The sequence below is a fragment of the Ostrinia nubilalis genome, chromosome 27, assembly GCF_963855985.1.
Source record: "Ostrinia nubilalis chromosome 27, ilOstNubi1.1, whole genome shotgun sequence".
Lineage (NCBI taxonomy): Eukaryota > Metazoa > Arthropoda > Insecta > Lepidoptera > Crambidae > Ostrinia > Ostrinia nubilalis.
The window spans coordinates 8,789,285-8,801,885 of NC_087114.1; the positions used below are offsets into that span (position 1 = coordinate 8,789,285).

Here is a 12,601-nt window from a genome sequence, read left to right on the forward strand (position 1 = left end):
GCGCACTCGCGCCTCGACTCCGCCGACCACACCGCGCTGCTGCACGTGCAGGTGACGTCACGCGGCCCCTAGCCTACACGCCCCTAGCCTACACCTGCCGCGCGCACTCGCGCCTCGACTCCGCCGACCACACCGCGCTGCTGCACGTGCAGGTGACGTCACGCGGCCCCTAGCCTACACGCCCCTAGCCTACACCTGCCGCGCGCACTCGCGCCTCGACTCCGCCGACCACACCGCGCTGCTGCACGTGCAGGTGACGTCACGCGGCCCCTAGCCTACACGCCGTCTAGCCTGCCCGCCACTCTAGCCTAGATGTCCCCTAGCCTACACGTCCCCTACCTTAGACGACCCCTACCCTACACGCCTTCTAGCCTTCATGCCCCCTAGCCTACGTAATTCCTAGCCTATTCGCCCCCAGCCTACTTACCCCCTGGCCTACCTACATGCTAGCCTACAAGTGCCCTAGCCTACGTGCCACTAGCCTACGTGTCCTCTAGCCTCCATGCCTACGTGTCCTCTAACCTACACGCCCCCTAGCCGATCTATCCCCTAGCCTACATTTTTCCTAACCTACTGCACCTTAGCCTCCCTGCTCCCTAGCCGTAGATTGTTCACGAATCTGATAATCTCATGTCCATTTCGCAAACCTATTTCCGCGTGCAGCCGTGTCAGTACATCAGAAAATCAAGCCTCAATTATTGTCATTTTTTATGCATGACAAGGCAAGTATTTGACCGCAATCGCACCTGGTGTTAGGTGAGATGCTGTCTAGGATAGTACATATCTGCCCTATTTAAAAAGGCCCGGATTATAGTGTTCAGTAAAGACTTTTAGTCCCTAGCTGTTCGCGTTACTCAGAAGTTGCTCAATGAGGGCTATCGTTTTTATACTTAACAGTTGGCACCCCTGGCGATTGACAGGACCTTACTCTACAGTGGCGCCATCATGATGAGTGCAAATGCGATAGTCCTCCTACCACTTTAGCGCTCACCAGATGGTGCCACTGTCTTCGCTACTAGCAAGTGACAGGACCTTACCTTACTCTACAGTGGCGCTAACTGGTGAGCGCTAAAACGATAGCCCTCATTGAACTACCTAGTTCAAGTTCAAACGTTTATTTCTACATCTTTCTCAACAGACGTACCCCCGCGTGCAACTACCAGGCGGATCAGTAGTTTCTGCGCGCGCGCGTGGTTCCGCTACATTAGCGTGTTCAGTGCGCGGACGGCCTGCGCCTGACGTCACGTGGCTCAAGGACGGCGAGCCGCTGTCTCTGAATAGACACGATATTACGCTGGTTGACGGGTGAGTGACGTTTAGTTATTCGTTTAAATTGAGTGCCTCAAGGCTCCCACCTAGATCATTTACTGTTCGTCATTTTTATGAACGACGTTGTGTGGCGCGTAAAACGCAGTCATTGCTCACTGTTTGCTGACGAAATATACCGGGTGGGTCAGTAGTGGCTGCGCGTGCGCGTGGTTCCGCTACATTAGCGTGTTCAGTGCGCGGGCGGCCTGCGCCTGACGTCACGTGGCTCAAGGACGGCGAGCCGCTGTCTCTGAATAGACACGATATCACGCTGGTTGACGGGTGAGATTAAACAATTTAAAAAAATCACTGTATAGCTTACCAGAGGTTGGCAGACTGATTGAAGAATTTGAATATGTGCCTCTCATAATGTGGGGTTGGGGCTCTTAAGCTCTGGATTTTTTCAAATAATAACTTTTGACTTCTTCACCTCAAAAGGTTTCACCTCAAAAACAAGTTCGACTCGAAAACTATTTTTGATAAAACTCAACGTTCAACGTAACTGCTTAATATTGAGCGATGAATAACAAATTAGCTAGGTGTGAAGTCTTAACTAAACTTATAAACAGATGAATTTCTTTCACAAATGTTTATGTTTTAGGAAGTCGTTAAAACCAAATCACTATCCCTCTTTATCATAACTTTCCCTTAAAAGATTAATCCGAATCGTATAATCGCTTATCATCAACAGCCCTTTACAGTCCACTGCTAGACTATGAGCCTCCTCCACTATAGTGGAGGGTTTTGCCATAATCTCCACGCTTTTCAGGCGGGTTGGAGATCGCAGTTTAAAAGAGTGATGTTTTTCAGAGAGCGCTGCTGCCCGTTCTCTGTTTGATGTGTAGTCCCTAAGTCGCCTCTTACGACACCCGCGGGAGGAGTAGGGGTTGGTGACAAATGTATTCTAATACATACGTATAATCGCTTATATTGTTGGTATACTATACCGTAATAAATAAAATAAAATAAAATAAACAGAAATAAGTAGAAAGTATGCTCGTAGGTTTTTCCATATAGCAGTGAATATCGTACTAAGTAGTCTCTAATTCACACGTTTCATACTCGTACCTAACCAATCGATCTTCGTTCCAGCACGTCGCTGCACATTCAAGGCGTGTTAGCGGTGGACGCGGGAATGTTCCAATGCGTCGCGACCTCTTCGCTCGGCCAGGCGCAGGCCAGTCTGCGGCTCGTCGTGCTACCTCCTGATGACGGTAACTATGCTAAAGCCCGGTCTGTGAGCACGTAGAATTTTGTCCAATGACCCCAAGGTACCCATCTTTATCGCTCGCGCGTAATTATATTGCTGTCGCGACTGTGCGACGGGCGCCCGCAGTGAGTGTGCGAGGGCGATAGCAACATAGTTACGCGCGAGCGATAAGGATGGGTAGCTTAGGGTCATTGCACAAAATTCTACGTGCTCACAGACCAGACTATATCTAGATTAAAGCTGAGTTGCACCACTTTACTTTCACCGTTACTATAACCATAACTAGTAATTTTTATAGAGTTTGACAGACTTTTGTCGAAGTAACAGCTCGACACGTCCACTCAAAGCGTGTCGACGAACGAAAAAAAGATATTAGATCGTTATTCTCACTTGCTTTAACGTGTTCTTATCTTTCAGGATTTTTAAAAACTCCTGTCATATTTTTTTCGGTTTTATTTACCTATTTTTTTACACTTTCGTTCAAGCTTTCAGTATTATTTTACTTTTTTATCATTTATTTTTATTTTAGTTCATGATTTTAGTTTTTTTTTTCACCAATTATTTGCAGGTATCAATTCACCAAATTCCACAGCCGGGCTTATAAACAGCAAATCGTTCCTAAACTCCCTCGTGCCTACATCGATGACATCACCATCCCATACAAAAACCTCCTTTTCCAATTCCACCCAAGACATTTTCAATAGTTTGGTTTCCTCGGGGCATTGGGGGGACCAAAGTGCAGACCCTACGCCCGAAGACTTGGACTTCCTCGGAGAAACATCATCAGCATTCACTTCTGGCCCTGAACTGGAATATGACTATAACTACGACGCGGATCAAACTGACGAAAACGATCTCGATTCCTTTCACGCTAACGAAGGATTGGACCTGGACCAGCTGCGGCACGCCAATGCGACTGTGATCTCTCCGCCGAAGAACTTAAAGGCGGTTATCGTGAAGCACCGATTCGTCACGCTCAGCTGGGAGGAGCCTGATACGAAGAATGAAGATATAAGCGGTTACGCCGTCATCTATAAAGTCAAAGGGAGTGAAAGGTAATTAATTTTATTCTTGTTTTTGAAAGTTAGTATGATATTATTTTCCATTGTGTGAGTTTTTAGTAGACACCAAGGTGCCTGGCATTATTTTGATGCACTTTAATTCTTATGTACCTGCTTTTTTTCTTTCTAAATGTGGTCTATTTGACCATAATGTCAATGCAAATGAATATGATTGTTTTTGTCAAAGCCAAAATGTCTTTATTTGTTTAGACTAATAAATAGTTCTTACAAATCGTCATTTTGCTCTTAAGGAGCCTCTACATGTCTCATAATCTTTTTACCCTACCAGCGCTGCAGCGCTTCGAGACCAACATTTGGCAAGTGCTGAGAAGAAGCGCCGCAATTGTAATTTAATGAATTGATTTAAACAGTATCATTGTTTTTTGTCATTAGACTACTACAAAGTCTGTGGTCTAGTGGGAAAATAATTTATGTCTTTCCAATAAGTTCGCTTGTTAGAAGCTGCACAAACATAGATTAGATTATTATTATTATTTTGGTGTGTTCCGCAGAGAGCGCGTGTCCCGCGGCGGCGCGCGCCACGAGATGAATGTAGCGGCGCTGCAGCCAAACACCACCTACACGTTCCAACTGCTGGCCTACACGCAGCACGCATTCTCGCCGCCCACCAAGGTAACATCCATAGAAGTTGTTCACTTTCAAATTTTAAAGTGAAACAAAGAAAGAAAAAATACAAATTAAAAATATTTTAAGAAGTTATCGCATTGATCCTCTTATCAAGAGAAATTAAGTAACTAAAATAAGTCAAAAATGTTTTTACCATCGCGAGTCAAAAGCTTACGACGCCATCTAGCAGTGAACATAACCGAGTGGAGTAAACAGAAGCGTATTTGCACGTACGATTATGCATATCATTATTTTCTTCTTTGAAAAGTTAGAGCTACGAAATCCAGTGGTCGACGAAGATTGAAATACTAACTCTCGGATCGTTAAACTATAGTTGCTATTAATGTATTATTAGTAAAATATTTAGGTTATTTACTGAAATTAGGCTCAATCTCAGAGATGCTTAATTCCACAAAGTATAAGGGTGCATTATAGGTCTGCTAACTCATAGAGAATGGAGTCGTATTGCCGATTTATATCTTAACTAGATAAATAGGTTAATCAAAGGCATAAAAAGAGCTTTTACACGTCACTATCCCTAGGATATTAACGATGGTCGTTACTCTTGGCTATAGCAGATTAACAGGGTTTGTGGGTCTCCTGCAATCACTGAGTCATAAACCTTTTTGTCTCTTACGACTATAATATTGTATCTGTGATAAATGAAAGCTGTTTTGAGACAAATAAATACTTTCTATCTATCTGTCTACTCTTGTTCTAGCCTCTAGAAATAACAACGCCGGAAGAGGAGCTCTCCCACGGCGCGGTGCGTGAACTCCGCGTAGAACCGGCGTCGCCGCACGCGCTGCGGGTCTCGTGGGCGCCGCCGCCGCCGCCGCCCGCCGGCGCGCCGCCAGACAAGTACCAGATTACTTATACAGAGGTCAGTGCTGTGTGCTTACCATGAGTTTACGTTAGGTGTGCTCGCTAGCGACTGCGTAAAAAAATGACATTCATTGTATGACATATTGTGCAGCGCCCCTAGCGGCTACTTTCAAGAAACAAAATCTTCATAGAGATTTTTGACGTACTCGCTAGCGAGCACACCTAACGTAAACTCATGGTAGGTACAATGGAGGGAGGAGGTTCAAACTATACAGGGTGGAATTTTGTAATGCCACCTGGAGGGAAAGTACTCTTAATATTGTAGATAGAAAATTTTACTCAAAGAAAACATTCCTTTATTTAGGAAAAGAAATAGATAGAAGCTAGATGGCGCTGTGTGATATTGTCCAAAGATATTAAAAAAAAATGCATTCGAAGATTTTCGAAAATTTACCACCATACCATACAATTTTCTGTAAATTATTAAAATAATTTAAGATTTCATGGTTTTCCTTTCATTTGATTTATAAAGTTTGTTGTTAGAGAATTTTCATCCTTATACTTAAGCCTGACAATTGATGGAATAAAAATACAGGGTGTAATTTTTAACAAATTTTAGTTAGTTCGATTCCCGGGTGTGGCAAGCAAATTTTTAGAAATCTTTGAATGCAGTTCTATTTCTTTTCCTAAATTAAGGAATGTTTCCTTTGAGTAAAATTTTCTATCTACAGTATTTTTTTTTAGTCTGGTAGTTTATTACCAGATAATTAGAGATAAATGTAGAGGTTGACTTTCTTAAATAGGTTTTTTTTTGAGAGAGAGTGGAATAGTTTCTCGCTATTTTGTACGAGCAAACTGTAAAAGATTAAGAGTACTTTCCCTCCAGGTGGCATTACAAAATTCCACCCTGTATTATGAATGGCTCTCGTGCACGAATGTGATTGATGACGCTCAGTTTTGACCAATAAAAGAGAGCATTACAAGTGATATAAAAGAGAGATAATAGACTCTCATCCTGCGAATAATCCTTAAAAATGTACAATTCCACTTCTCCTCCGTTTGCTTATTTTGTGTCTGTTGTAAATTTTTACTGTTTCTCGATACTGATCTTCCTAATTGATTTGATTGATGTTTTTAGACCGTTAAAATTAGCTTAAGGCTTTTTCATTATGTGGACTTTTTCAAAACGTATAGTTTTACATTTAGCGATTGTTTGTATCTATTAGCGAACTTCTGCAATTTAATTTGAGGGACTCGATTCTTCTGTACATTTTATATTGAGCCATTCTCTTGATCTGAATATCTGGTCAATAGAGAATATCTTATCGAGTCAGAAGAGATCGTATAACACAATATATCAACCCAGGTGGACAGCAACCGCGAGCAAACCATGTGGGTGGACGCTCCTTCAGACCCGGCGGCGCCGGTCAACGCCACCCTCGCCGGCCTGCGCGCCGCCGCCGCCTACACCGTGCGCGTCGCGGCCGCCGGCGGCGCGCCGACTGAGAGGCAAGCCCGGACGCCCAGTGCCGCGCCCGCCGCGCCGCCTGCGGGACTTACTGCTGTGCCTACCGGGGCTACGGTCAGTAGACACGCCCACAGATACATCTGCGTATACACTAGACTCTAGTGACTAGACTAGTCTAGCGTCTAGTTCAGGGCGAGCCTGAACTACAGAATATGGCTCGACTCGCGGTCACCACCCTTCCTCTACTTATGACGGGCTTACTGCTGTGCCTACCGGAGCTACGGTCAGTAGATAGCGACGCCCACTCACCCATATTCAAACACTACACATGCGCCCGTCGCTTCCTCCCCTAAGGACGAGACTAGGGCGTTAAAAACACACACTTGACATTATCGTGGACCTGCGCATCGCGCCCGTCGCGCCGCCTGCGGGACTTACAGCAGTACCTACTGGGGCTACAGTGAGTAGCCACGTCCACAGATACATCCGCGTATACACTAGACTCTAGTGACTAGAGGCTGCCTCGTCCGGAACTTACACAATATGGCTCGACTCGCGGTCACCACCCTTCCTCTACTTACGACGGGCTTACTGCTGTGCCTACCGGAGCTACGGTCAGTAGATAGCCACGCCCACACACGCATATTCAAACACTACACATGCGCCCGTCGCTTCCTCCCCTAAGGACGAGACTAGGCCGTTAAAATTACACACTTAACACCCTCGCCGGCCTGCGCGCCGCCGCCTACACCGTGCGCGTCGCGGCCGCCGGCGGCGCGCCGACCGAGAGGCAAGCCCGGACGCCCAGTGCCGCGCCCGCCGCGCCGCCCGCCGGTCTTACGGCAGTGCCTACCGGGGCTACAGTGAGTAGACACGTCCACAGATACAGCCGCGTATACACTGGACACTAGTGACTAGAGGCTGCCTCGTCCCGAACTACACAATATGGCTCGACTCGCGGTCACCACCCTTCCTCCACTTACGACGGGCTTACTGCTGTGCCTACACACATGCGTATACTTTCAAAGAGACTAGGGCGTTTAAAACACACATTTAACACTATCGCCGGCCTGCGCCGCCGCCGCCTACACCGTGCGCGTCGCGGCCGCCGGCGGCGCGCCGACTGAGAGGCAAGCCCGGACGCCCAGCGCCGCGCCCGCCGCGCCGCCCGCCGGGCTTACCGCTGTGCCTACCGGGGCTACAGTAAGTAGACACGCCTACAGATACAGCCGCGTATACACTATAGTGACTAGAGGCTGCCTCGTCCCGAACTACTCGCAGCGCCCTGGCCGAGAGACAAGCGAGGACGCACAGCACTCAAGCAGATACATTACGTACACATGCGCCCGCCGCTCCCACCTCTAACCTCACTACTGTCTACCAGCGCTACGCTACGCTTCTGCATATACTTTCAATGAATAGGGCGTTAAAAACACACACTTAACACATGCGCGTGGCTGCCGCTAGCGCCGTGCCCGCCGGCCTTACCGCTGTGCCTACTGGGGCTACGGTCAGTAGATACTTGTAGCCACGCACACTCACTATTCAAACACTACTACACTCCCCTAAGGACGAGACTAGGCCGTTAAAAACACACACTTAACACCCTCGCCGGCCTGCGCGCCGCCGCCTACACCGTGCGCGTCGCGGCCGCCGGCGGCGCGCCGACTGAGAGGCGAGGAGCGAGGACGCCCATCGCCGCGCCTCCTGCTGGGCTTACTGCTGTGCCTACTGGGGCTACGGTTAGTAGATAGCCACGCCCACAGAAGCATCGTTCATTTCAGCCGAAAGACGTCCACTGCTGGACAAAGGCCTCCCCCAAGGTTTTACACAAAGACCGGTCCTGCCCCGCCCGCATCCAGGCACCTCCCATGACCTTCACCAGATCGTCGGTCCGCCTAGTCAAGGACCACTCAAGCATATTCAAGTACTACACATGCGCCCGCCGCGCCCCTCTAAGGACGAGCTTAGGGCGTTAAATATATACACTTAACACACACTGCCGGCCTTACGGCTGTGCCTACTGGGGCTACGGTCTGTAGACACGTCCACAGATACAGCTGCGTATACACTAGAGACGAACTTACATCAGGGTCCGGCGTGCCGCAGATTGAGGTCCATTGGCTCTCGGTCGCCGCTCGACCCGAGGCTGCCTCTAGTGGATACGCAGCCTACCAATTGCCCGAGGGGGGCTCTGGAGAAGCGGTAGTAATTTTTTACAATAAGTGTAAACTGCTTATTTTGAGACTAGATGGCGCTGGATTAAGAAAATACAAATAAATACAAAATATTTTATTTCATTACAAAAGTACATTAAATAACATACAGGGTTTGGAGTTTCCTTTTAAGCATACAGTTGCTTGTGTTAGGAAACACCGCTCTTAAGAAATATGAAACAACCTCAAAAAACAGATTCGAAGACGTAAAACAAACAAAATAAATTTCTATCTTCATTCCAGTCGATCCTAGTCCGCTGGGAGGCGCCACCGGCCAAGACGCACCACGGAGCGCTAACTGGCTACAAGATTCGCTACCGGGCCGTTGCGCCCGAGTCCGCCGCGCCGACTGCCCGCCGGAAGGCCGACTCGCTCACCACGCCCGCCGACGCCCGGCGCGCCGAGCTGAGGGCGCTGCAGACCGCCACCACCTACCAGGTGAGGCTCGTGTCTCACAGGACCCACCGCAAGCCTCACAGGCTCCAAGCTGCGCTACCGGGCCGCCGCGCCGACTGCCCACCAGAATCCACCGCGACGCCTCACAGGCTGCAGACCCACTGGGTCTACTATAGACCAGTTGTTTTATTTTTTATTTTATTTTATTAGGAAAACCAACAGCAATACATTACAAATAATGAGACCTTAAATTATGTATCTGCTTAGCCATTTATAGGTAGCATAATAGACCCCATAGCTGTAGCATAATAATAGACCCCACAGCTGTAGCATAATAGGCCCCACAGCTGTAGCATAATAGGCCCCACAGCTGTAGCATTATAGGCCCCACAGGTCTAGCATAATAGACCCCACAGCTGTAGCATAATAGGCCCCACAGCTGTAGCATAATAATAGACCCCACAGCTGTAGCATAATAATAGACCCCACAGCTGTAGCATAATAATAGACCCCACAGCTGTAGCATAATAGGCCCCACAGCTGTAGCATAATAGGCCCCACAGCTGTAGCATTATAGGCCCCACAGGTCTAGCATAATAGACCCCACAGCTGTAGCATAATAGACCCCACAGCTGTAGCATAATAGGCCCCAAAGCTGTAGCATTATAGGCCCCACAGGTCTAGCATAATAGACCCCACAGCTGTAGCATAATAGGCCCCACAGCTGTAGCATAATAGGCCCCACAGCTGTAGCATAATAATAGACCCCACAGCTGTAGCATAATAATAGACCCCACAGCTGTAGCATAATAGGCCCCACAGCTGTAGCATAATAGACCCCACAGCTGTAGCATAATAGGCTCCACAGCTGTAGCATAATAGGCCTCACAGCTATAGCATAATAGGCCCCACAGCTGGAGCATAATAGGCCTCACAGGTCTAGCATAATAGGCCCCACAGCTGTAGCATAATAGACCCACAGCTGTAGCATAATAGGCCCCACAGCTGTAGCATAATAATAGACCCCACAGCTGTAGCATAATAATAGACCCCACAGCTGTAGCATAATAATAGACCCCACAGCTGTAGCATAATAGGCCCCACAGCTGTAGCATAATAGGCCCCACAGCTGTAGCATAATAATAGACCCCACAGCTGTAGCATAATAGGCCCCACAGCTGTAGCATAATAGGCCCCACAGCTGTAGCATTATAGGCCCCACAGGTCTAGCATAATAGACCCCACAGCTGTAGCATAATAGACCCCACAGCTGTAGCATAATAGGCCCCACAGCTGTAGCATTATAGGCCCCACAGGTCTAGCATAATAGACCCCACAGCTGTAGCATAATAGGCCCCACAGCTGTAGCATAATAATAGACCCCACAGCTGTAGCATAATAATAGACCCCACAGCTGTAGCATAATAGGCCCCACAGCTGTAGCATAATAGGCCCCACAGCTGTAGCATTATAGGCCCCACAGGTCTAGCATAATAGACCCCACAGCTGTAGCATAATAGGCCCCACAGCTGTAGCATAATAGGCCCCACAGCTGTAGCATAATAATAGACCCCACAGCTGTAGCATAATAATAGACCCCACAGCTGTAGCATAATAGGCCCCACAGCTGTAGCATAATAGGCCCCACAGCTGTAGCATTATAGGCCCCACAGGTCTAGCATAATAGACCCCACAGCTGTAGCATAATAGACCCCACAGCTGTAGCATAATAGGCCCCACAGCTGTAGCATTATAGGCCCCACAGGTCTAGCATAATAGACCCCACAGCTGTAGCATAATAGGCCCCACAGCTGTAGCATAATAGGCCCCACAGCTGTAGCATAATAATAGACCCCACAGCTGTAGCATAATAATAGACCCCACAGCTGTAGCATAATAGGCCCCACAGCTGTAGCATAATAGGCCCCACAGCTGTAGCATTATAGGCCCCACAGGTCTAGCATAATAGACCCCACAGCTGTAGCATAATAGGCCCCACAGCTGTAGCATAATAGGCCCCACAGCTGTATCATAATAATAGACCCCACAGCTGTAGCATAATAATAGACCCCACAGCTGTAACATAATAGGCCCCACAGCTGTAGCATTATAGGCCCCACAGGTCTAGCATAATAGACCCCACAGCTGTAGCATAATAGACCCCACAGCTGTAGCATAATAGACCCCACAGCTGTAGGATAATAGACCCCACCGCTGTAGCATATAGACCTACAGCTGTAGCATAATAGGCCCCCCCACAGCTGTAGCATAATAGGGCCCACAGCTGTAGCATAATAGGCCCCACAGCTGTAGCATAATAATAGACCCCACAGCTGTAGCATAATAATAGACCCCACAGCTGTAGCATAATAGGCCCCACAGCTGTAGCATTATAGGCCCCACAGGTCTAGCATAATAGACCCCACAGCTGTAGCATAATAGACCCCACAGCTGTAGCATAATAGACCCCACAGCTGTAGGATAATAGACCCCACCGCTGTAGCATATAGACCTACAGCTGTAGCATAATAGACTCCACAGCTGTAGCATAATAGGCCCCACAGCTGTAGCATAATAATAGACCCCACAGCTGTAGCATAATAGGCCCCGCAGCTGTAGCATAATAGGCCCCACAGCTGTAGCATTATAGGCCCCACAGGTCTAGCATAATAGACCCCACAGCTGTAGCATAATAGGCCCCACAGCTGTAGCATAATAGGCCCCACAGCTGTAGCATAATAATAGACCCCACAGCTGTAGCATAATAATAGACCCCACAGCTGTAGCATAATAGGCCCCACAGCTGTAGCATAATAGGCCCCACAGCTGTAGCATTATAGGCCCCACAGGTCTAGCATAATAGACCCCACAGCTGTAGCATAATAGGCCCCACAGCTGTAGCATAATAGGCCCCACAGCTGTAGCATAATAATAGACCCCACAGCTGTAGCATAATAATAGACCCCACAGCTGTAGCATAATAGGCCCCACAGCTGTAGCATAATAGGCCCCACAGCTGTAGCATTATAGGCCCCACAGGTCTAGCATAATAGACCCCACAGCTGTAGCATAATAGAACCCACAGCTGTAGCATAATAGGCCCCACAGCTGTAGCATTATAGGCCCCACAGGTCTAGCATAATAGACCCCACAGCTGTAGCATAATAGGCCCCACAGCTGTAGCATAATAGGCCCCACAGCTGTAGCATTATAGGCCCCACAGCTGTAGCATAATAATAGACCCCACAGCTGTAGCATAATAATAGACCCCACAGCTGTAGCATAATAGGCCCCACAGCTGTAGCATAATAGGCCCCACAGCTGTAGCATTATAGGCCCCACAGGTCTAGCATAATAGACCCCACAGCTGTAGCATAATAGGCCCCACAGCTGTAGCATAATAGGCCCCACAGCTGGAGCATTATAGGCCCCACAGCTGTAGCATAATAGACCCACAGCTGTAGCATAATAGGCCCCACAGCTGTAGCAT

The 12,601-nt window shown here is 48.0% G+C and overlaps 1 protein-coding gene across 1 annotated transcript in view; it reads left to right on the forward strand.

Annotated features, from left to right (window-relative positions):
- LOC135084822 (uncharacterized) overlaps positions 1–12,601 on the forward strand; it is a 162,216-nt gene that overhangs the window by 124,718 nt on the left and 24,897 nt on the right. Inside the window, exons 11-19 of the mRNA XM_063979564.1 lie at positions 1,139–1,305; positions 2,401–2,522; positions 3,087–3,573; positions 4,092–4,212; positions 4,928–5,089; positions 6,398–6,613; positions 8,081–8,241; positions 8,554–8,707; positions 8,959–9,153. Coding sequence (XP_063835634.1) covers positions 1,139–1,305; positions 2,401–2,522; positions 3,087–3,573; positions 4,092–4,212; positions 4,928–5,089; positions 6,398–6,613; positions 8,081–8,241; positions 8,554–8,707; positions 8,959–9,153 — 1,785 coding nt within the window. The remainder of the gene's footprint in view (positions 1–1,138; positions 1,306–2,400; positions 2,523–3,086; positions 3,574–4,091; positions 4,213–4,927; positions 5,090–6,397; positions 6,614–8,080; positions 8,242–8,553; positions 8,708–8,958; positions 9,154–12,601) is intronic.